The following is a 24840-nucleotide window of genomic DNA, read 5'->3' as shown; positions in this document are numbered from 1 at the left end:
TTATTTTGCAATTTCTAAAGATTGGGATGAGAGAGCCTTTCAGGAGCTAAGTGGTTTTGTTAATTAATTAATAAATAATAACAATAATAATGATGATAATAGTAAATACATCTTAGGCCATACATTTGGCTCAGGAAGTAAAGGCACAAACCTGACAATTTGGTTCAATCTCTGAGACTCAGAAAATGAAAGGAGAGAACTGATTCCCTCAAGTTGTCTTTTTATTTCCATACTCACATTGTAGCATGGCCCTCCAATGAATGAATGAATCAATCAATCGATCAATCAAATAATCAACCACCCACTCAATCAAAGTAGTACATTAAAAAAATAGCAAGCACACACGGGAAATGAAATACCAATAAGGTTCGTTAGTTAAAACAGAGTACTGTTGTGTGGTGCTCACATCAGTTATCCAAGCTCTTTGGACACTGAGGCAGGTGAGTTAGAGATCAGTTTGTGCTACTTTGAGTGCCACAAATACACACTAAACTACAAATCCCTCCATTCCTTGCGGCGTCGAGACGTCACGTGCCTCGAAGAACGCGGAAGTTTTGTTCGTCCGCCCAATCGTGCCTCGAGGCTTGTGTAGCGGCGGCAGGCTGGCCAATCCTGAAGCAGCGTGCTCTGCGGAGTCCCGCCTCCGCGTTGCGCTGACGGGTCGCGGGCGGATACGCGGCTCGAGCGGACACGCGGCTTTTTGTGCGCTCCGGGTTTCCCTGCTCCCTTGGCCTCCGGTCTTCAGCTGCGCCATGGCGCCCAAAGGCGGCTCCAAGCAGCAGTCGGAGGAGGACCTGCTCCTTCAGGATTTCAGCCGCAACCTGTCGGCCAAGTCGTCGGCGCTGTTCTTCGGGAACGCATTCATCGTGTCTGCCATCCCCATCTGTGAGCTGCGGGCGGGCGGCGGCGGGGACGTGGCGGGCGCGGCGGGGAGGCAGACGGCCTGGTGTCCGGGCGGCGTCCGCGGGAAGTCACTCGCGGCGTGCCGGGAGCGGGTTCTGGCCCGGTTACACTTACGGGTACACGCGTGGCGCCGCCGGCCCCCCGCCCCCTCCCCGCTCCCCAACTTGTTTAACACTACGAGGTCTTGGATGAACCAGACGAGAGTCCCCCCGGTACCCTTGCCAGATCCGTGGCGAACCTCCCCTCACCCCCCGAGCATCCTTTTGATTTGCACGATGGCAGAAGTTAGGCTGGGCCAGAGATGAGCGGTCAGCCTTGATTAGGATTTTATAATCCTCCCGAGATCAACTCTAGACTTCTGGTCTAGAGTTGGGAAGGAAGCAGCCAGGCAGGCCAGGGCGGTTTCCAAGGCCAGTTTTTTCCGAGTTTCTTGTCTTCTGGCCCACACTAACAAAATATTGGCAGGCCAATCACGTCCAAACGTATTTTTCCTATTTAGGCCTTATTAAAAAACAAAAACAAAAACAAAAACAAAAAAAAACAGCGTGCAATGGATGGTGTGGAGCCCCCTAGTTCACCCGCCCGACAAAGCGTTGCTTTAATTTCAGAGAACAGCCACGTCAGCAAGCTAACCAATGCTTTGGGGGGCAGCATTTGATTTAAAATGGCCCGTATTTGAGCACAATCGTAGCCCATGAATGAAATTTGAGTTCTGATTTGTGATTTCCTCCCCACCCCACCCCCCACCCCGTCCTAGTTTGTTCTCAAGTTAGAAGATGAAGAAATCTCTAGATTGGCAATACCCCCCTCCAACCTAACTTTTTAAACTGGAACTAACTCTGTTTATATTGGATATCTCCTCTCTAGCGAAGTTCCTCAGATACTGAGTGGGATTTACTGACTCTCTTTTAATCTGGTTTAGCTATAATTAATGCGGTAGGCTTGTGTAATGAGGTTGTAATATTTTGTTGCCTTTTGTGACCCTCTCTTCCCTTTGCCTTCATTCAGGGTTGTACTGGAGAATATGGCATATGGACCTCATCCAGTCGGCTCTTCTCTACAGCGTGATGACGTTAGTGAGCACTTATTTGGTAGCTTTTGCATACAAGAATGTAAAATTTGTCCTCAAGCACAAGTAAGTACCCCCCAACCCTAACCCCCACCCCAACCCCAGTCACCCCTGCCCACTGATTTTGTGGTAGGGTATCTTCTTAAAGGTGGATTATATTTATAAGCATTAGTTAGGAATATGCATATATTTTGTGAAGGAGGCTGGGTGATACAAGGAACACTGATAACCCCTCAAGCCACCTGACACTTCAGCAGAAATAGGTGTTTGAGGGCGGAAGTTGAACATTTAATCACTAGTTGCAGATCACTGTTTTAATCAGAAAAGCAAATTTACTAAATAAATGTTTCTGAAACTCAATGGAGTTTTTTCTAAAAATCTTTCTGGGCTCTCCAGTTAGTAATTTTGGAAGCAAAAAAAAAACAAAAAAAAAACCTATCTGAACATTTTCATTGCCAGTTACTTTTTTAAATCTTATAAGCGAATTCACTGTAGAAGATAAAGATATTTCTTAAATTTCAAGATCACATATAAGACAAATTATTTTAATCGTTTTTGGAGAAGAAAACCCAAGTTTTACTGCAGTAAATTTTTATGTTATGAGCACTTGTTACTCTGTTTTCCTAAAGATAAAGCAGAGGAGTGTAGACGTAGGAATGATTGTAAGGTTTATTTGTTTATTTGAGCTAGGGAATATGTAGCCCAGGCTTGTCTTGTGAATGGTGCTAGGGTTATAGGCATGAGCAATCACACTAGTTGTGATTTATTATTTCACAGTGCTGTGGTCCTCTGAGGAAGCAGAGTAGAAATTAATATTTAATTTGAAAAAGTATCCTCTAGAATTGCTTATTGGTTAGGCCTACTGACCGCTCTTCCAGAAGACTCAGTTTTAATTCCCAGCACCCACATGGTGGCTTACCACTGTCCGTAACTCTAGTTCTAGGGGCTCTGTTGCCTTTTTCTGGCCTCTGGCCCTCAGGTATGCTGTGGTGCACAGATAGTCATACAGGCAAAATACATAATTAATAATAGTGATGGTGAGAATAATAATATAATTGTTTTTTTTTTTAAAGATTATACAATCTTATCCAAAAGTCTGGGAAGTGATATACTCCTCTTTATCTGTCATTTTTATTTTGTTAACTATTTTAACACACCATGCTCTTCTTTTTTCTAATACAGTAACACCAAAAAGCCCTTTCAGCTTCTTAGAGTCAAACTCTACTTCTTCCCATGAGTCTAGCCTAACCCTTCAGAATTAGACATAGCCTTGTCATGCTTTGTGTGGGTCTTGTGCCCACTTCCATTCAGGATGCTGCCCATCCCCTCCCCGCTCTCTATTCATATATGTCTGTTATTTCAAGACCCAGAAAACCTTTCTAGAGAATTCCTACCTGGTTTTGACCATTCCTCTGTTTTGTTTATGGTAGGCCCTTTCAGTTGACAAGGAAATGGTGCTATTTATAATTTCAGATAACAGGGTTTTATTTAAGAGAAGGGCCCGCAGTGGCCTCAGCAACTTTCTTTTCGTCATTCTGGATGTGCGAAGGCTTGGGCTTCATGACTGCAATTCTGCTAGCCTCTTTGCCACTCTGCCATTTCAAGATTCAGCTTATTTGTCTGCTACTTTTCTGGAGTATGTTCTTGTGGGATATGGATATCTATGGATGGAGAATCCATCAAAATAGAACCTTGTATGACTCCTTTATAACCCACTGTAGCTCAGTCCCTCTGGTCTTTAGCTCTGTTAGTTGTTTTGCATGCCACTCACGACTTAGGAACCTCATTCACATTGAATCAGCCTTGTCACCTGATTCCCACTCTAGGCTTTTTGAAGGCAACTGCTGTGTCTTGTCTTATTTCTTAGGCTAGTTAATGATACATTTTAGTTCATTGGCTGGTTGACTTAGTAGGCTCTTCAGTAGACTTTTCTTGTAGACATATTTTTGAGGTATTAAATATTGTTTCTGATACAGAAACTATAGATTTAGGGCTGGTGAGATAGATGGCTCTGTGGGAAGCTCTCTTGGGCTCTGTGCAAGCCCAATGACCCCAGTTGGGTTCCCAGAATCCACAATGGAAAGAGAGAACCAAGTCCCAAAACTTGTCCCCTGGCTCTGCACATTCCCCGTACCCCATTCCCAGTAATCCTGAAATAAAAGCTGTAGACTTACTTGCTGAGGAAGGCTCCCAGACTCTGAGACGGTGAGTGCCTGTAGGTTATGGCGATGAGGGAAGATAGCTCCAGACTCAACGAGTCTTCACTCCAGTATCTGCTCTGCTGTTCTTAATATGTTGTCTTGGGTTATATATTTTTCCTGGACACTTAGGACTCTACAGTTATAAGGGAGGGATTTTAACAGTAACTCAGAAGTGGGGGAGTGAAGTAGGATCACATATGTGACATGTTAAGTATAGCTTCCAGCACACAATAAGACTGAAGGTTGGAAGGAAAACCTTTAGGAATTATTTTTTGAAGAGTTGTCGTGATTTAAGTAGTGTTTGTAGACATTTTGTTTCAGGAAATTAAATATATGCTTCCTGCCCTCCCAAAGGTTCTTATGTACTGATGGAGGAAAAAAGGAATAAAAATACAGTTTACATTAGGTATTTCAGTTGATAGTATGCTGGGCTCCTGGAATGACCTATCTTGTTGGAAACTGACTCAGATATATTTTCTAGCTGACTTAAGACATTTGACACTGGAGAGGGATTCTTTTTTGGGAAAACCTGGTGGTAGTTGAGTCCTTAGTTGGTAAATAATAGAATGTTAGTCCTAGAAGAGAAGTTGATTTTCTAGTTTAGGATTTTTCAGATAGATATGTCCAGCATATATCCATAGAAGAACTTACAAGTAAGCAATTCTTTGAAGACTTATGTTTTTGAGTCCTAGCACCTGAGAATATGTGTATGTGTGTTTTGGTTTCAGCTAAGGACATTTTGTTGTAAACCATCCCTGTCTCTTTTTGGAGGCTTTCTATAGAAGAGAGGCCTGAAGTTAAGTTTAGGAAGTGGTTTTTGTTTTGCTAGAGAAGCTGAGAGTAGAACCTAGCTTCTCAGGAATGAAAGAAACATCAGAAAGGGTGGTTTGTACATAGTAAAGCCGTGTGTACTTGGAGCTTCAGAGTAATAATGTACCCCGGAGGGGCCAAAATATTTGTGCCTTTAACTCATCCATTTTTCTCACTTTACCTCCCTTGGATAATTTGTTGGAATTGACCCATGGTTTCTTTTTATCAGTGTCAGTTCTAAGTTTGTTCTTGAGTGAGAGCTGGAGATGGAGGCGTGGGGAAAATCAGGCCCCCTGTGCTCAGCTTCCCTCTAGCCGCCGCAGGCCACAGGCTCTTGGGCTTCAGTCAAGTCCAGTCTGACTTCTCCAGCTTTCCATGGGGTTTTCTTAGTTCCTTAACCAGACCAAATACAGCCTGGTAATGTGAGTCTGAGGACTTGAACACAGCGAACAGGCTCTTCTCTGTTTCTGTGTTTTCTATTCTGTTGGGATGCTACAGTTGAATGCTTTCATAGTGGGATTTCCTTGGGGCTGGTGGGTACTCTATAGGAGTTTGCATCGAATTTGCCCCTTTTTTCTCTTCTATAGGGCTAACTGTGGCTCTTTTTTTGTTTTTGTTTTTGTTTTTAACTGTAGCTCTTATTTGTGGAAATTAAACTTTGCTGAATATGTGTCTTAGTCAGTGGGTAGCTTTTTATATTTTATTATTTAAATTTTCCTCTTTTACTAATAACCCCACCTGATACAACTCATTTGTAGGGTTTTTGTTTTTGTTTTGTTTTGTTTTGATCTGATCTGTATACTCTTTCTGAGACAAGATATCACGTAGCTGAAGCTGGCTTGTGCATCCGCTTCCCAGGCACTGGGATTGCAGGTGGTCACTGTTGCGCCCAGCTGATGAGTATGCTTTTCACGTGCTCCCCTCCTCTAAGATCTGGAGACGCAGATCTGAGTTCTTCATGTAACCATTTCTGTCTAACTCAGCGGCTAATTTAACTAAAATGTTCTGGTCAGCCTCATGCTCTATTAGTTCTTTTAAATGAAATTGTCCTTTGGAATGGAGTTAAAAGTATAGCTCTAAGATGTTATAGTTGTTTCTCTTCATGTATTAAATCAAGTTGTCTGTCATGTAGTTTACTGGTAATTTAAATCATATCATTCATAAAACATCAACTTGTGAACGTCAGGAAAAGAAGTTGTACTTACAATGATTCCTAATTGAATTGTGTTGGTAGCATTTGACTTTTACACCCTATATTCAATACCTCAGCTTTGGAAAATGTTCCCTTTCAAGCAGAAGCAAAGCCCTATAACTAAGAAGCCACATCTTGAGAGTTTCTTGAACTTCTCTTAGGTTTGTACAGTGTAAAAAACTTGGAACTTTCTGTCCAGTTGACTTTCTTGAAATGTGATGCCAGTATGAAATATGAACAGTGGTTTTGAGAGACTGATTTTCCTCTTTAGAGCATTTTTCTTTTTGTGTTTTCTTTCAGAGTAGCACAGAAGAGGGAGGATGCTGTGTCCAAAGAAGTGACTCGGAAACTTTCTGAAGCGGATAATAGAAAGATGTCTCGGAAGGAGAAAGATGAAAGGTTTGGGCCGTGTGTGGATGTGTGTATGTGTGTGTGTGTGTGGTGTGTGTGTGTGTGTGTGTGTGTGTGTGTGTGTGTGTGTGGTGTGTGTACGTACATGTACACATTAGAGGCCAGAAGACATGCCAGGTGTTTCTAGTATCACTTTCTACTGTGTTCTTTTGAGGAACCTGGAACAACCTGCTGGCCAACAAGTCCCAGTAGTCCTCCTGTCGCCTTTTCAGCTGGAATTGCAGGAGTGCATTCAAGGTGTAATACGGGGATTACAAGCCTGCTGTACATGGGTGCTTGGGTCTTAATCTGTCTCTGTAACCCTTTTGACTCCTTATTTAAAGTGGTAGTCATAAACCTTGGGAGAAAATAAGTTTTTGAATTCTCATTAACGATGGTGGATATTGGAATTGTGTGAGTAGTAGCAATGGTGATAGTAGTGGCTGACTTTGTTGTTACCGCTAGAGTGTTTTCTTTGAGTGATATGCAGTTGACTTGTGTTCCAAAGTCATTTGGAACCTGACTCCTGCATTTTTAGCTTGGGAATCATTAACTGAAGAGGGAAGAGAAGATTGTAAGGACAAGAAGAACAAGAAGTTTGCTGTGAGATTTGGTCTGCTAAAAATGTCACAGAAGCTGTACTCATGAAATCTCATCAACATGGGTGCCTAATGTGACCTGAACAAGGATGATACTGATACATAGTCTGCTGTGGAAGGGGATGCTCATGACCAAGACCTACAGGCTGCTAAGGGTGCGGAGAGCAGGAGAAAGAGGCCTCCCCGGGAGGGAGCACAGCAGCTGGCTATCCAGTCCAAATGGTCAGCCCTGAGAACAGATACGTGCAAGTAGCACACAGACTGAGCAGGGTATATTATATAGTTAGGAATGCACATGGCATGCCACCACCACCAATGAAGGGAAAAGGCTGTGAATTTGATAGGAGCGAAGGGGCGCTCTTGGGAGGAGTTGCAGAGAAAAAAAGGAAAGGGACAAATCACGCAGTTACAATCACAATCTCAGAGTGAGATAGTTGCTACTGTTGCTACCGCCACTTTACACCCACGGAAAACAAGGTTCAGAAAGCTTGCTAACGTGCCTGTTGATGCAAAGCTCCATGCTAATACAGGCTGTCTGACCTGGAAGCTTGTACCAGTAACTATTCTGTTGGAATTTAGGAAGCAGCAGCAGAGCTTCCTTCTGTGCCCTTGCATGTCAGTTAACTCTTCCAAGTCTGTATGGGTACAGGGAATTATGTTACCATTTTTAGCAGTTGTGGTCTCAAGTTTCCCTTGGTATCCATGCCGTATATGAATATTGGATATACTGTCTGGGGGAAGAAAAAAAAAAGAACTGCATTTGTCCTTTGTTCCCTGAGTCTGTGGTGGTATGTTTCTTAACCCTCCCATTTTGTCATTTTTTTCGTATTTTTCTGGCCAGCTGCTCTTAGATTTCCTAAATAATCCACTAGTATAAACTGCCTAAGCCCCTAAATGATCAAGTCAATTGGTACATAAGAGTTACTAGATGGGGCCGGCTGGTGGCGGCAGCTCGTGCCTTAATCCCAGAGGCAGGTGAGTTCGAGGCCCACCTGGTCTGCACAGCGAGTTCCTCCAGGACAGCCAGGGCTACACAGAGAAACCCGGTCTCAAACAAAACAAGACAGAAAGTTACCAGATGGTTTAATAGTCATCAGCTGGATTTGTTTTCATGGATATTAGGCTTCAGCAGGGTGTTTTATGGGTTGGAACTTTTACTACATTTTCCTCCAGAAAGACTTTGTGTGGGCTTTGCAAAATATTAGAATTTTATAAGACCAGAAACTATTTAAACGGAAGAAAAGGTGCTTAAATGAAACCTTGGAACTAGCTCTAGCATTTGAGCACTTATTTTTGAGTTCTGAAGTGTTGAGGAAGCATGTGAGGTCATGCTGTTTTCACTCTGATGAGAAGCAGCCTGCAAGTCATGCAGAAAAGAAGTCTTCTGGCACTGGCCCTTGGAAGGATTTTAGCAAGTGGATCCTAATGTAAGGAACACCAAGTAACTTAATGGACAGTACTTCTATAGTAGTTTGGGAAGATACCAAACTTGAATGAAATGATTATCTTCTGTGGGTACTTTATAAAAAGCAAGGACATGATAGTAAAGCCATGGTGATAAAGGCCTTTGTAGGGAGCAGTAATGAGATTTGGCTGTATAGCTGTTTGGTTGCATAATTTTGAGTATGAATAAAATTTAGAGAATCTGTAACCCCAAAGCTACTTTGTTGAATTGTGTAGAAGAATATTTGTTAAAATGGCATACGTATCATAGTTACCCAAATTTCAGAGTACTTGACATAGCTATCAGGTTTTGGAGATGGCAAACAGGCCTCGCCTGCCCGTTGCAGTCTTTCGTTTGCTCTCTGTGTTGGCTTTTGGTCCAGGGGCATGTCTTGGGGTCTTTCTCAGTACCATGTTACTAGCGAGTCTGAGCAGGAACTGGGAGTGAGACCTCTTTGTTGACTCAGCTATTTCAGAGTGTTAGGTGGATGTGTAAAGTGCAGATTATAAAATTCTTCTTGTCACCAGTAGGAATTAGTTCTGTTAGTATTTCTCTCTGAAAACCAGTCTTACCCAGGTTTAGAGTCATGATTAGTCTGGATAGCACATCAGAGACTCATTAAGATTTGGTAAGTTGCACCGAGGATAAGTTGCTTCCAAGAGATTTGATGTAAGGAAAGGTGCGATAGCTTGTCTTTGTCTCCAAGCTCCATTTATAACTCGTGAGCCATGCATATATGTCTGCCACTTGGTCATGGAAATAAGCAATGGCGAATTAGAGACTCAACTCGGTGTTCTACAGTGTGCCGGTTACGGTGTCCTGAAGCTTTTGTCAGGGTTATCTGCTGCAGCAATTGCTGCCTGGTCTCCCCTGGCTTCCTTTTTCAGAAAGCCATCCCTGAAGAATGATTGCCTGGGAAATATTCTCCCAAGCTAAGTTTTCTGCTAGTAATGGTAGAGCCATTGGTAATGAGAACATTTGAAGTTTGTAAGAATAACCAGTATGTGGTGGACTTGACGTGTTCGGAAGACGTTTCGATGGTCCTGGCTTATGCACCCTGATCTAACATGGGAGCTAAGGTAGCGCCATGGACTGGATCATTAAGACTTTCATCTCAGTTGTTTTGCAGGTGATTTTGTTTCAGGTCACGGCAAGAAGAGAGTTAGGGAGACCTGCTCAGATGTCACTAGGATGATTTAATCAGCAGAATAAAAGCATGCCATAGCTCACTGGGTCTTATGCCAGAGTTAAAAATAGCTGTGTTGATTCTGAATGTTTTTTTTTTTTTTTTTTTTTTTTTTTTTTTTAACATTCAGGTGCAGTGGGCCTATGCAGCCTACTGTGCCTGATTTCCTTGGAGCTGTGTAAAATGTATTCCCTCCAGTTTAGATTTACATTTACTCTTCTTTGAAATTAGAATGTTGTTGGCTACACTTTAATGTAACATTCTTCTTGTTTTCCCAAAGTAGAGTAAATTTATTAAGTAGGTAATATTTATAAAATCGAAGAAATAGATCATATGTATAAGAGGCTACAGATTTCTTATGGTGAAGATTGGGTGATAATATCCTTGTTTTAGTTTTTATAGCCAAGCTTCTTGAATTTGGACTAGAGCATGTGATAAGTAGACATGTCAGTTACTAGTAATGGAATGGTGGCTGGAAGGCTCTGTATTATCTGACTTCAGAGTGGAGTATTTTCCTGGGAGGACAAGGCATCTAGAATTGCAATTTTTAGTCTCTTTGATGATGGTTCGCAGTGAAGCAGTATTTTACCTTCTAACCAAGTATAATAATTTGTACATATATTCAAGTGTTTCTGGAAATAGTAATACCATACCATGTGTGGTGATTCTCAGTATTCTTTTTTTCTGTTGCATTAAAGAAGAAAAGCAAGTCTGGGCTCACTCAGTTTATCTAGATATTCCATCAGTTTATTTCAGTTCATACCTCTCCAGTGGATTACAGTCTACTCTTTAAAAAACGATTTGCAAAGTTAGTTAGCCAAGTGGAATAAAAGATGCCTTAGTCATAAGCATTCTGAAACATTCTCTTGGCCTATTTGGAGGGAAAAAAGGCATATAAATTTGGGAGCAATTAGGACAGATTTGAAAGTAAGAATTTTATAGAAGTTAAAAGCATTTTCCTAAAGATCATGTAAATTCCTAATTTAAGTAAGTAATGATGCTGAATATAGGCCTGGTGAGATTGTGATTGGCTGTTACCTGTTTAAGGTATGAAACTAAGTGCTTAATCTATGCCTCCAGAGAAGCTAAAGCCAAAGAAACCTGTGTCATCCTAACCATTGAGATCAAGTTTTAAGTGCAAACCTAACCAAGGATATTGATCTTTGATATGACATCATCTGTAAATGTGTTAGGCCGCATCTATAGCAGCCCTGGGACATGTGTGGCAGGGCCTCAGGTTGGATACTCCCTTTCCTAGGACTCTTAAACAAAGACGCTTATTTTAGGTGCTTACAAAATGATGCCAGTTGCAATTAATGTCAGTAACCGTGGCTGTTTGGGAAAATGATAACACATCCAGCAACTGTTATTTAGCATCAACAAGGAAAACAGAGTTCAGTGGAAGATAGGAGATAATTTGCTCTAAATCTAATATTGCAAGTGCATTCTCATCCCTGAACACAAGGAAAAGTTTGTCTTGTAATGAATGAGAATCATTTGATATGTAAAGTATTTATAAACTTGTTTAACTTGTATCTCTAGAATCTTGTGGAAGAAGAATGAAGTTGCCGATTATGAAGCCACAACATTTTCCATCTTCTATAACAACACTCTGTTCCTGGTTTTGGTCATTGTTGCTTCCTTCTTTATCCTGAAGAACTTCAACCCCACAGTGTATCCTTTAGAAAGTTTTCAGACGCCTATAAACAGTAGTTTCTTTTATTTTTAAGCCTTCTGGTATGTTAGTGGAAACAAAAACTCCCCAGAGTCAGTTAAATAGCACTAACTGTAGGCAGGCATCTGTGGACTTACAGCTTAAAAGGTTTGGCTTGATTTATTGTATTTTTTAAGTGTATAAACTGTAGTTTTATGGTAAATGATGATTGTTACAAAGCAGTCTTACATTGTGTGTTGACTGTCTACCTCCCTATCTACAAGGAGTCGAAGTTGGAGTAAAGTGCTGTCTTCATTAGTTCCCTTGTGCTTTCTCATGTGCTGGCCTGGGGTTGCATGAGTGGCTAGAGTAGTTATAGATGCACAGTTTATAGGACCTTGAAGATGATTTTAAATTGAGCTTTGGGTAAGAGTTGCCTTATTAAAATCATTTTTTATTAAAGGTGTTATCCAGGAAAATGTAGCCAGAGTTTTAACGGTCAGAGGTTATGGTGTAACAAAATATGAGACACCTTTTAGCTCACATCTTTTGGGAATACTGGTGGGCCTTGCCACAGTGGCCCCAACATGCCGTGCTCAAAGAGTCTGTAAATAGCCATGAATTTCAGACCCTCCTGGGCCTTAACGGCCAACTGTAGCAGTGATTAACATGAGGATTTCCTCCTTTACTGTTTTATGTGTGTGCTTCGCGTTCTTTGACCAGTTCTCCTCAGGAGTAGTTAAATGGAACTAAATGTATTCTATGTGATTATTTGTTGTAAGTTCGTCTCAAGTGATTTTTCAGTATTCAAACACATTGCTTGTGGATATTTTTTCATGTTTTATAGCCTCCCGTGTTACAAATTGTGTTTACAGAAAGTGCACATATTTGTGTCAGTAAGGAAAAGCTCTTCTATTGTAGAAAACTAAATTGGGGGTCTCACTTTTTCCTTAACATTACATTCTTTGCAGGAACTACATTTTGTCCATAAGTGCTTCATCTGGACTCATCGCTCTCCTGTCTACTGGCTCCAAGTAGACCATGGAGCTTGGCCCCCTGCCTTTGTGTCTAGGGGTGGCCTATGGTCTGTGGAAAAGTATCAGGGTGGCCAGGTTAGGAGACACATAAGATGTTTTTATAGTCTGAAGTTGGAGGTTTAAAAATGCGGTAGAGTGTAATTCATGGTTTGTTTATTGGCTCTCTTTGACAGATTGTTGAAATTAAATAAATTGAAAGGGAAACTCAGAGTACCAGGACATTCATTAAAAGGCAAGGAAGTCTTGCAGTGTGCTCTAATCACAAGAAGAGAAAAGAACTTGTTTCCTACATTTGTCAGAGGTCATGGTAACCTGGCCTGAGCTGTTATTATTTATAATAGGAGGAAGAAGTTAATAACTGGTTCTCTGTGTTCCAAGCACAATATTACAACTTTGTGAACTGTAAATCTTAGAGTGAATCCTCTTCCCAAGGATTAAACAGAAGCCTCTTTTTTTTTTTTAAACAAAACTCCAAATTTGTAACTTACAATAACTCAAAGTTAAAAACATGGCCTCTCCAATTTGAGGAAAAGAAACTTGCAGTGTCTCTGTCCCTCCCTCCCTCCCTCCCTCCCTCCCTCCCTCCCTGTCCCTCCCTGTCTGTGTCTCTCTCCCTCTCCGTCTCTCTCTCTCTCTCTCTCTCTCTCTCTCTCTCTCTCTCTCTCTCTTTCTCTGAAAGGCAGCCAAGGTAGTAACCTAAAAATAGTCCCCAGGCCTATGAGTGTTGGCCTGTGAGGCTGAAGCACACACTGTTCAGCTGTATGGCTTTGGCCCTGGCCGGCCAGGGAGGTCAGCCTGACCCTGCCATGTTGGTTTAATGTGTGAAGTCACTGGAGTCATTGTTTTCTGTGACCAGGCACCGCAGGCAGACTATTAAGTGAGAAAGCACTTCTTTTCTGATTATTGACACATGAGAGACCAAAAGAATTTTTGTGAACTTAGCCTTGGAATTCTGTGAAGTCTCCAAGGAATTTATAGTGGTTTAAGAGGGATGTCAGCATTTTTCTACAAGGACTTTAATACATTTGGCCCCTTTTGCTCAAGGTTCCTTTTAGTTGTGAAAACGCTGATCACATTAGTCTTTTGGGGTCTACCTAAGAGCAGCCTCCCATAGTGTGCTTGTCCCCTCTCCCTCTGTACCCCTCCACTATGTGCAGATTCTCTGTGTGCTTCCCAGTTTGAAAAACTTTATTTACACTTATGATCACTGATTTCATATTCCTGTTGCTGTTCACCACACCCAGGAACTTTCTATAAATAGCTCAAAGGGAAATATTACTAATGTCTAGTTTGTGCTTATAAACTTAAGAGTAACGTAGGGTTATGTTCTAACTGTAAAGATGTGTTCCCTAGGAGTAGAGCTGCTTCTGTGCTGGTACATGTACCAGCTAGTAGTTCAGGGAAAGCAGGAGGTCATTTGACAGTCACCGTACTCCTCATTGTCGCAATTGAGAGTCTGTTGAGAGTTCAGGTCTTTCTTGTGGTGCTTTGTTACCTGAGTGTCGTTGCCAGGTAATGTGGAGTGAATATGGACATGAGAAGAATTCAGCACAAAGTACACCTGTGGAGCACGGATGGGGTGGGGTGCTTTTTTCTTCTGCTGTAATTTGCCTGGTAACAGCTTGTGTACCAGTGCATTTACCTAAATAAAATGATAATCCAATACACCATCAGATTGTTTGCGGACTGGCCACTAGGTGGCAGTGCCTGTGTGGATGGGGAGAAAGTCACCACCATTATTGACAGTAGGATCAGAAGTTCAATAGTGAAGTAGGGATGCTAGCTTCAAATTTTAAATTTTAATTATTAACCAAAAATTTGTTGGGTGAGTGATAATGCAGCTTTCTTCTGTCTTGAATGTTTCCTGTAGCAGTCTTTGTTTTTAACTCTCAAACTGTCCTCTAACTCTGTTACCAAATACATTTCTGTGCATGAAGTCATATAGCCAGGTCGTCAGCTCCCTTTAAGGAATTAATGTGTCAGTCCTTTACACCTAGAAATGGGACCCTGTTCTCCAGCCTCTTCTCTGCCATTGAATGTGGCAGATAGACTTAGGAAGTGCCGAGTAAGACAGTCAATAAAATCCCCTGGCCTAATTGTCCCTTAGAAGGACCTTGTACATCAGTAAAGGAGGACATTCAGAGCATTTACATGCTTTTTTTCCACATGTGTGATAGGTACAATCCTAGTGTTAAACATTTTTATTTCTCGGTTTACTCATGTGTAGCATAATAGAAGTCTTGGGTTTAAATTTGCAACTTGTCCTGTTTGGTATATTGTTTTAATTTGGAAAGGATACTTTGAAACAAGATTTGAAGTTAATTGAAATAATGGAAGTTGAATTTATATTCATTACATAAGCATTCTTATGAAACATGTTTTTAACAAGTATGATTAAACTTTGTTTTTAAAAGTTTTTTTCTGTAATTCTTTCTGTGAACCATATGAATATCTTTATTACATGTTTGAACCCTTTTTCCTGCACATGTAAGTGCAGTGCACTGTTGATCATTGAAATGTCTGTGAGGCAGTGGCAGGCACAGCACAGTTACAGGGAGGAGCAGTCAGGTCCCTCCCATAGTGCTCTGCTGTGTCCTCTCGCTCACTCAGCTGGCTCCTTTTCCTACCAGGCGTTGTGGTTTCTGGGGGACATTGAGGAGGGATTTGTATGTACATATGTGCATATATGGATAATACCAGCATACCTCTGTGTGTGTGTGTGTGTGTGTGTGTGTGTGAGAGAGAGAGAGAGAGAGAGAGAGACAGAGAGAGACAGAGAGAGAGAGAACGAGAACGAGAGAGAGAGAGAGAGAGAGAGAGAGAGAGAGAGAGAGAACGAGAACACGCCGAAGGGGAGAAGTGGAGTCAGGTGGCAGGCTATGTGTATCAGAAGATCAGAGGGCCATTTTGTGGAATATGTTGTCTCCTTTTTTTGTTTGTTTTTTTTTATCTTGCCTCGAGTTTATTTGTAAAAACAGTGCATAGACACTGGTCATGTGTAGATAGTGTGTAGGTAGGTGTGTCACACCAGTCCATCTATCTTAACATTGGCAGAAGCCATTTCTATGGGGCCTTCACAGGGCCCTGGACACCTTTGGGAGCCTAAGCTGGGGCTGCGGCCTCTGCCTTAGTTTGTACCTTGGGCTGTGGTTGGCAGAGCCAAGAACCTTGGCCATGTAGCTTCTAATCCTCTTCCCAAGCTTGGGATGAGCGATGAAAGCAAGCTGGCTGCGTTTGCAGCTGGGCCTTTGGGCTTAACAGCCTTAGGCTTCACAAGGCCCTTAACCTCAGCACGGCACTCACTGCCTTTGTGTTGTTTGCCTGCATCTTCTTCAGGAACTTGGGGTCAACTCCCTTAAGAGATTCATATCCTTGTGGCTGGCGTTTCTTGATGCCATTTCTGTGCCTTTTGTGGGACTGGTTGTATGTGGTGTGGTTCTTGGACTTGGCCATGTCTGCACAGTAACCTGCTGCTCCTGCCTCCTTTAATTCTTATGTATATCTCATATACTTCTGTCTAAAACTAACCCCTATAGAGCAATATATATCCTTAAGGAGCTGTGAACTAGAGGGCCCGGTATGTGAGTTGTAGGCCTGATTCTGTAACTAACTAGCAGTGTGTCTGGGCAAGTTCCTTGATCTGTCCTGACTGGAGTTGCTTGTTAGGCAGATAGGTGGCTTTGCAGCTCAGGTTCCTGGAAGCAGTGGTGCTGCTGCTGCGTGCATGAGTGACGTTTGGCAGTCTATGAAGTGTCAGTTCCTTAAGTAGGGATCCAGGCACAGAGTCTAGTTTGTATTTTTCAAGCCCGAGACTTCAGCATAGCTAGACTCTGGCAGTTTGTTCTCTGCCAAGGAGTTCCGGAGAGAAAATTTGTACATGAAACTTTTCATAAGGGTGCAACTGAAATGCATTACTTGATCTAGGTAGGTCTAAAGTGGCTGCCTCATAGCTAACCAGTATTGCTTATATTTGGTTTAAGTCTGCAGCTTCTTTAAAGTGGGTTGGAGACGCTTCAACCTTAGTGTGCGGTTTTCTAAAACCCACTGAAGAGGAAAGGAAAGAGTTTGCAAAATAGTCATTGGAGTTGTCTTGTAGGTGCAGTCCAACCTGGCCACACTTAAGATCCCCCTGCCTCAGTTTCTCAAGTGTTGTGGTTACAGGAGTGCATCAGCACTCACTCAAGGCTTGCAGTGCAAATCTCAGTCTTTTGGGAGAGTATCGGGGAAGGTGGTGGTTGAGCGAGGGTCTCTTGTAGCTCATGCTGAACTCTTGATCCTTTGGACTCTGCCTCCCCAGAGCTGGGTGTATATGCTTACTTTCTTCAGCCTGTTTTGGTCACTGTGACTCCTGTTAAGCATTCAATGTAAGACGCTATTGATTTAATTTATTTAGGTGATTATTGTTTATTTCATGGTGACATTTGTATTTTATATGTGAGAGAGTGTATATAAAGTCTTACAATGAAAGACCCCAAGCATGTATTGTGGGATTTCACAGATGCCTTTATTACTCTAAGCAAATGAGTTGATTGTCCTTTAGACAGCACTTCACTCATTTTTAATACAGTAGTTCATTAGAATAAATTTACAATGAATAGCTGGGAAGTTAATTCATCTCCATCCTGAATCAGATGCTCATTGGTGAACCGTCCAAATTGCCTCCTAGACTCTAGGTGGCAACAGTCGTATTTGTTGATGTCTTTCACTGACAGCTTAAGATTTAGAACTTAGCCATGTGATACATATCTGAAGAGGGTTGTAAATTCATATATTTCCTGTGTAAACCTGAAAGATGGGCAACTTGCTAACTAGATAAAGTAGAATTTTGCCCATCTACAGATGGACAGAAAGAGTTAGAAAATGACCCCACCTTTACAGGAAAGAAAAAAACAAACAAAAACCAACCCTGTGTTTTTGTCTTATTTACAGATATCCACACAGTATAGTCTTACAGTTTTTCTCAAATAGGGTACAGTGATGGGGGGTAGCTAGTAGAGGCAGGGCTGGGTGCATCTCAGATTCTGAGCACAAAGCTAAGCCCCTTTATTCCATGCAGAGAGCTTCATGCATACAGTGTAGTGATACAATTAGAATCAGGAGCTTTTTGAAAATTTGCTTTTTATCTGGGCAAGTTAGTTTATCCAGCATATGCTGAGGAATGAGACTTTTTTTTTTTTTTTTACATTGCCTATGATTTGTTTTTACGTTAATAACTCCTCAGAAAATACCAAGCATTATATTATAATGTCCCAGTGGTAAACTGAGCACTTGCCTTTCTGGGTATTTATAGGTTTAATTACAAAACTGAGCATGTGTGTATTTTTAGACCTCAAATATTTAAACTTGCAGAAATTATGCCTACAAGCAATTGAAAGTATATGCAGGCTTTAATAAAATGTAAAAAATGCACACTTAACATTTTATTTAAAGCTGTTTCTGTTGCCTTGTAACACTTTCATAAATTAACCATTATGTATCTAGTAAAGATTGGGGTATTCATACCTCTATATGTAAATGGACACGTTAGATTCCTGAGAGGCACCCCAGATAGATTGTACGGGCCCAAGCAACAACAAAGAACTTCAAAGATAGTGAAAGCAAGTACCTAGAAATTTTAGTGTAAAATGACAGCTGACATAAAATGACATGAAACATGAAGGGAAAAAAAAAGTAAATTAGTTCTGTTTGTTCTCCCAAGCAAGACTAAAGAGTGAGGATATCCTGTTTCCTATGCAGGTCACATACTTGGGAACTTTACTCTTTTGAAAAAAATATATATGTACAGCCTTCTTCTGAAGATAATAGATTTCCCCTACCCCAGTTCCTTTCATTGCAGAAACAAAGTGAGGTCCATAGAGCAATGCAAGGATAAGGGAACCAGTCCAAGATAAGAAAATAGAATGGATTTTCTGGGTTTGTGAATTTTCAGGTGTGTTCAGATTCAGGGTGCACAGTGGTAGCAACAGCAGAAACCTCAGAATCCGGGGACACTAGAGGTTGAGCAGCAAGCTGCTAAGTGATTGAAAAGAGTGGCTAGGAAGGTCGCTCTGCACTGCCCACCCCCATGACTTTACCCATGCAGCTTCTGTGGCTCATGCATCGCCTTAGGATCTGTAGTCCTTTTTGCTGTAGGGCTTGTTGCGCAATATGTTATCGATCTCATTTACCACATGTGACGTCATCTTAGGGAGGACCTGAGGGTAGGAGAAGCAATAAAGGATGGCGTTAGGGTTGAGCGTTTGTCACGTGTATTCAACACTAAGCAGTCATTCATACTTGCTGTGTGTTTGCAACCCCCATTCCCCACACTGGAAACACTTTAAGTCAGGGATGGTGTTTGTTGACTAAAGAAGTGAAGACATAATTGAAGTCTCAGCAATACAGAGTAGCTCTGGCCAGTGGAAATCCATGTGTAAGTAATCTATGTTTTAATCTTCCTACCAGGTAAGCTAGCTGTCTTGAAAATAGTGTAACTAGTACATTTTTTATTACGTTGTAGCTGGCTAACACATTTTCACTTAATATCTGTATCATTTTTAACGTGAAATTAGTATAGAAAATTAGGGTACTTTTGAGGGTAGTACTAAGTCCTCCAACATTATACATTTCAGTTTGCGCGTGTGTGCGCGTGCACACATGCACTTGGACAGGAATTGTATTCATATACTCAAATAGCCTCATGTGGCTAGAAGCTGCAGCAGTGGATGGCATTTATCTAGAGACTGGGAATAAACTTTCCAGCTGCTCCTTAGAACTGGTATAGGATGTTGGCAGCTTAATAGGCCTCACAGATGTGCACGAATAGGAAAACAGTAATACCAAGACTAGTGGAGATGGAAGGGAGAAGGGAAGAAAAGCTGGAGTGTGTAGGGAGCTTGAATGTCTTTTATAAGAATTAGGGTTTCATTCTGTAGGTTGTGGGGAAACCCCTAAGGCAGTGGGTCTCAACCTCCCTAATGCTGCAGCCCTTTAATACAGCTCCTCAGATTATTTTTGTTGCTACTTCATAACTAGTTTTGCTACTGTCATGAATCATAATGTAAATATCTGATATGCGGGATATGTGGTATGCAATCCCTGTGGGGGTCATGACCACAGGTGGACAACTGCTGCTCTAAGGACTCGATCCCACCAGATACCTGGGGGAACGTTGAAGCATGAGTGGGAGGCTGAAAAATACACAGATGTTAAAACCTCACAGTCCAAGTCAGAGACAGTAAGGGACTTGAGGCTGGTGACAGTGGGATGCGAAGGAATGTCTGGGGAGTCAGTGTGAAGTAGGATGTGTTGCGTGCATCCGGGGCTTTGCGCAGGCCTGACATGCATACAGGCAGCTCATTCAGGGCCGTTTATTATGAGAAGAAAACCAAGTGTACACGTTGTACCATGAAACGAGAGACAAAGACCAGCTTTCTCTCTGGAATAGTCTGACTCTGTGTAGACTGGTAAGATGCAATTAGGATGACGAGGTCTGAGGTTTGGGCCTCACCCTCCCCTGCAGTCCTGTTGGCCGAGGTGACCTTAGCAGCCTGAGGGTTTGAAACAGTAGCACAGCTCCTCTGTCGGGGAGACCTGTGGTTCTGGTTATTCTTTTTCTACCTGAAGCTAAGGACGAGTTTTGTTTCCCACTGGGTCTTCAGCTATTCTGAATAGCTAAAGTTACGAGGAGAGTTAACAATGAGAGTGCAGTTCAAAAACTGGACTTGTTGGAAGAAATATCCAGTGGTCTAGCCATGTGAGACGAGAAAACCTCACCATGTCAAAATTCGTATCAGCTAGAAACAGTGAAAAGAAAAGTACTTGAATAAAATAGGAAAATGTATGCAGTGCTAAAAGACCAATGTTTTTCTAAAGGAGCCATACTTTTAGGAATTTCTATGAAGTCACTCTTTAAAAACATACTTTACAACTTTTTAAGCTGTTGTGCAGATTTAATGAGATTGTTGCAGTTGTACAACCTTACTGTTAGTCCGCCTAGAAGAAGGGGAGTCTTGGTTAGAGAGGTCCTGCTGGGACTGGAAGTCATTAAGGAACAGTCATAGGGGAGGGGAATAAGGGGAAAATGGGAGGGAGGAAGGATGGGAGGATACAAGGGATGGGATAACCATTGAGATGTAACAAGAATAAATTAATAAAAAAAATTAAAAAAAAAAAAGGAGGTCCTCCAGCACTGAGTTCTTTGAGGATGATGGGGGTTTTTTGCAAGTTGGGTGGTGGTTTCTTTGGAGGCAAAGCATGGACCACTATTAATTGGGCGGTTTGGGGCTAGAGGTTGTTTGAAGTGTTCCTGGTGGCTGGAAAGTAGAATTCCGGGGCGGGGCAGGGGCGTGGGGGTGGGACGGGTAAACAGTTCTTTCCTTATGGTGGCCAGCAGCTCACATTTTCTGTACACTTGCAGCCAATTCCATCTCCAGTATCTAGTCTACTTTTCACCACATCTAGGACTTCCATCACATCATGTCTAGACTGTTACGTGCTGGTGCTTGGAGTAAAGGAGAAGGGAAGTTCGGTAAGCGCTTGTGCTAGTAGTGAGGCTGTCTGAGTAACAGTCCTTTCCTTTGCCTTTTGAAAAGAGAAGTCTCATCCTGCTGCTGGCCAGAGCCTTGGTAGGGAGGAAAGGCTTTGAGAATTAAAGTGTCCTTTCCTGCTCACTGCTCAGTAGGCTCCTGCCGCTCTGACAGCTCAGAGGAAGGCTGCAGCTTCATGCCTGCTCCTGGCAGTGGCTTCTCCTGCGATTGAGGGTCATAGTGTCAGCATGGTAGGAATCCTGCATTTCTCTTCCTGCCAGGAACTTTATGTGTTCCTCTCAAATCTGCAAACCCATCCCACTCCATTGCCTCGGTGAAGCTCACACCTTCTTGGAGCAGCATCAGGGATCTCTAAACATTCAAATAGAAGCTCATCTGCCCTCCTAACCCTGTAAAGGGTTCCGTACCTATCAGGTAAATAATAGAGTTTGGTATGAACCATGTTCCCTCCCAGCTTAGGTTCTTTGCACTGCTCTTCCTTGTTCCTGGAATGTTCTCTCATGCCGTGGAAAGGTATGTAAATCAGTCCGAAATTCAGAATAAACATCCTACAGGGTTATGTCAGGTACGTCCACCTGTCTCTCAATTGCTCTCTAGTACTCTGTTTGCTTGACTTTTTCATAGTCTGAGATTTTCGTACATTTTTGTCCATCTCCTAGTAGAGTGTAAGTTTGTCGAAGATTCAACAGTATCTTGTGTCCTGTCGTGTTGTCAGTGTCTGGTACACAGTGAGCTCTCAGAGACCAGCTTTAAAGCGTAGATCTCTTAATTCACTCTTTCCTTATCCACCAGCAGTTTGAGGGCAGGCTCTTACTCTTTCTCATCACAGTAACCCAACTGTCTAGGTTGGTGCCAGGTGCAGTAAGTACTTCATAAATGAGTGGAATTGAAATTGCTGCACTGAACTTAATTTCTTCTGGGTATAAGCTGTGCCCCCCACCCCGTCATCACGGGTGTAAACTTCTCTTTTCCCAGTGCATAACTGAAAAGGAAAGAAGATGGTGTAGTACATTGGAGGGAGGATTCACTGTGAAGGGTCGGACCCCACAGAATCCAGGAGGAATTATGCCTGGGCACGGTTTGGAAAACGGTGGAGAGGATTGCTCTGCTGCCTGGTTCTGAGAATGGTGGTGGCCAGGCAGGCAGTCTGTACCATTTTCTCCCCCATCTCCTGGGGACAAGGCCTTGGTATGGAATGGGCCTCCTGGATTTTCTTTCAGGGGGATGGGCTCCTGAAAATTCCAAACAGGAATTAATTCTCCAGTTAAAATAACTGAGGGCTATATTGAAATTACTGCAGTGTACTGTATAGTACTCTCACTGGAAGTGGGAGTCAGTGGAGAATAGAGCCACAGGTCTCTGACCCTCAGTCCAGCAGGAGGAACAGACAGTTGTCACATACCTTACTCTAAGCAGTGTAAGTGGGCACCACAGGATGCTCTTAGATGACTGAAAAGGAGCGCCTTGGCATCGTATATAGGCAATAACTTAGGTAAAGAACAAATGAATACATGGGATGTGTATATTGTCCTATAATGTTACATCTCAAGCAGGCAGTTAAACAGGCTTTTATGGTTAGACCTATCCGTTGCCAGGTATGACATTGGAATGTACTGCCCCACACAGGATGAACCGCTGGATTTTGAGAAACTTTGTTAAATAATGAGAGGACAGGCCTGGATCCATGTGTTACATGAAGTGTGCTGTTGCTTCTTAACCGTGTCATGGTCCCCCTGCTGCCTTCTTCAGGACACTGCCTGGAGACACACTCTAACGTCCCCTGAGTTTCCTACAGGGGCCTGCAATACTTGCCTGAATGGCACCAAGGTTTTCAATGAGTTGCTCAGGAGTGGATGATCCCAGGAGCACAGAACTCACACCCTCATTTCTCAGGCACCATGCTGGAAAGAGCAAAGCACTGGGTCAGGATTATCGGTGCACTCATAAGCATCAATACAGCTAAGCTTATTGCAGCCAAAACGTGTGTGTGTGTGTGTGTGTGTGTGTGTGTGTGTGTGTGTGTGTGTGTGTGTGTGTGTGTGTGTGTGTGAGATAGAGGATACACAGTATTCTCCTGGATTAAAATCACCCCTCTTGTTCAGAAGTTTAATGCATACATTTGAATAGTAGGTTTGTGGCTTTCTGGCTTTCTTGTATTTTGCTCCAAGAATATTCTGGTAACCTGAATATTCAATACAGGTAGCTGCCCATCATAGAAATATTGTTCTTGGAAATACCCAACACTGTTTACAAACTCATAATGTATGGAGTCTCAGTTTCTGCCTGGGCCCATGGTTTTTTGTTTTTGCCAGGCTCCCTTTCTGTCTTACACATGGTATCACTTTTCCTCACTCGTCAACCTTTTGTATTGATTATATCTTCTGTTTTGTTTTGCCAACTCTCAAGGCTCCAATCCTTTAACAAACCCCATCAAAACTGAACCTATGTTTTCTATGTGGGGGTTGTGGAGAATGCTGGAGAGAACCAAGGAGTTTTATGGCTGGTACCTCATATGCTCATATGTCCCCTCTCCTTTGCCATCTATTGAGCTAGCCTCACAAGCCTTTGTGGCCCTTGATTGTCATATTTTCCTCAGTGATATAAAGTATACTGTCTTTTTTTTTTTTTTTTTTTTTTTTTTTGAGCCAGGCAGGAGCCAGGCTGATCTCCAACTTGGTATGTAGCCAGGGTTAGCCCTGAACTGGTTTTCCTTCCTTCATCTTGTGAGTGTTGGAATTACAGGCATGGTCAACCACGTTGGCGGAATCTCTACCCTAAAGCTTTGTATTCACTCTCAGCAGGTGACCTTCCCTTGAATTTTACCTAAAATATCAAATGCACCATGTAGAATGTTGCTCTCTCTCTTTTAACCTTCCACAGTGATACTGTCCAGTTGCCGAGGATGGATGCTGTTTTGGCCTAAGGCCAAACTGCCCTGGATCCATCTCTCCTTTTTTGGATTAATTAAACATTTATTCCTCTGTGCCCTGAAGGTTTTGTTTCTTATTTTGCTTTGTCAGCAAAGAATGTTCAGTTCTTTTTCCACTCTAAAATAGTCTCTGACTCCACACTTATATAGACACTTCTCCAGCTTGAGGAAGTTCTGGAAGGTCATTTTAGGCTCCTGTACTCCCCTTCGTCATAGTCCAGTCCCCTTCTTACCTTGTCCTGGAAGCCAAGGCCCCCAGGGACCTCCTGGTTACAATGAACATCTGAGCATGGATCTACATGTTTTTGCTGGCCTTCCTGCACCGTACAGCTCTTATCCAGCCTTGCTTTGCCTGTCTCATGTGGCACAGTGGCAACATCTTTGTCTCTTAATCTAGAAATCTGGGATCTTTAAGGATTGTCTTTTTCAGATTCCACTTTCCCTTTTAAATTCCAGGTCTAGTTAGTTATTCCTCCTGTTTCTCTAACCCACTGGTCCTTATATTTTAGTATATAATGGACAGTTATGGCGGGCGGAGGGGCGGTTATGTAGCATCCATTCTAGGCCTCACAAAATATAGTTTTATTTAGAAGATCTTGGCTTGAGATGTATGCATCTCTGTACTTATTTTATAACTTCTTTTTCTCATCCAAGCTGGCCTTGAACAGTCTGCCTAGCTCAAGGGTGACCTTGAACTTCTGACACTGCCTCTGCCTCCCGAGTCCTGGGGTTAGAGGCCTGTGCTACCATCCCAGGTTCCTGTGGTGCTGAGGCTTAAACTGAGGCCTTCATGAATGCTAGGCAAGCTCTCTACATTTCCAGCCTGGGGGTTAAAACTATTTTTTTAAGGGGACGGGGAGAAAAGGCTTTATTGAAGCAGAAATTACATACCCAAAAT

General features: G+C 42.3%; 2 protein-coding genes across 4 annotated transcripts in view; one reads left to right on the top strand and one right to left on the bottom strand.

Annotated features, from left to right (window-relative positions):
* The first annotated feature begins 651 nt into the window (after positions 1-651).
* SSR3 (signal sequence receptor subunit 3) lies at positions 652-14901 on the top strand. Its single transcript, XM_084768653.1, has 5 exons — positions 652-885; positions 1912-2038; positions 6476-6574; positions 11337-11468; positions 12420-14901. Exons 1-5 carry the CDS (start codon positions 753-755, stop codon positions 12484-12486), a joined length of 558 nt encoding a protein of 185 aa, XP_084624779.1. The 5' UTR covers positions 652-752; the 3' UTR covers positions 12487-14901.
* Positions 14902-17804: 2903 nt separating this feature from the next.
* KCNAB1 (potassium voltage-gated channel subfamily A regulatory beta subunit 1) overlaps positions 17805-24840 on the bottom strand; it is a 364151-nt gene continuing 357115 nt past the window's right edge. For all 3 annotated transcript variants that reach the window (XM_084768649.1, XM_084768650.1, XM_084768651.1), the window contains exons 13-14: positions 22826-22914; positions 17805-18679 (exon numbers count right to left, since the gene is read on the bottom strand). In XM_084768649.1, coding sequence (XP_084624775.1) covers positions 18590-18679; positions 22826-22914 — 179 coding nt within the window. In that variant the 3' untranslated portion in view covers positions 17805-18589. The remainder of the gene's footprint in view (positions 18680-22825; positions 22915-24840) is intronic.

The sequence above is a fragment of the Acomys minous genome (assembly GCF_964271855.1).
Source record: "Acomys minous genome assembly, chromosome: 19".
NCBI lineage: Eukaryota > Metazoa > Chordata > Mammalia > Rodentia > Muridae > Acomys > Acomys minous.
Note: the sequence above shows the minus strand (reverse complement) of the source record. Positions and strands in the feature narration are given on the sequence as shown.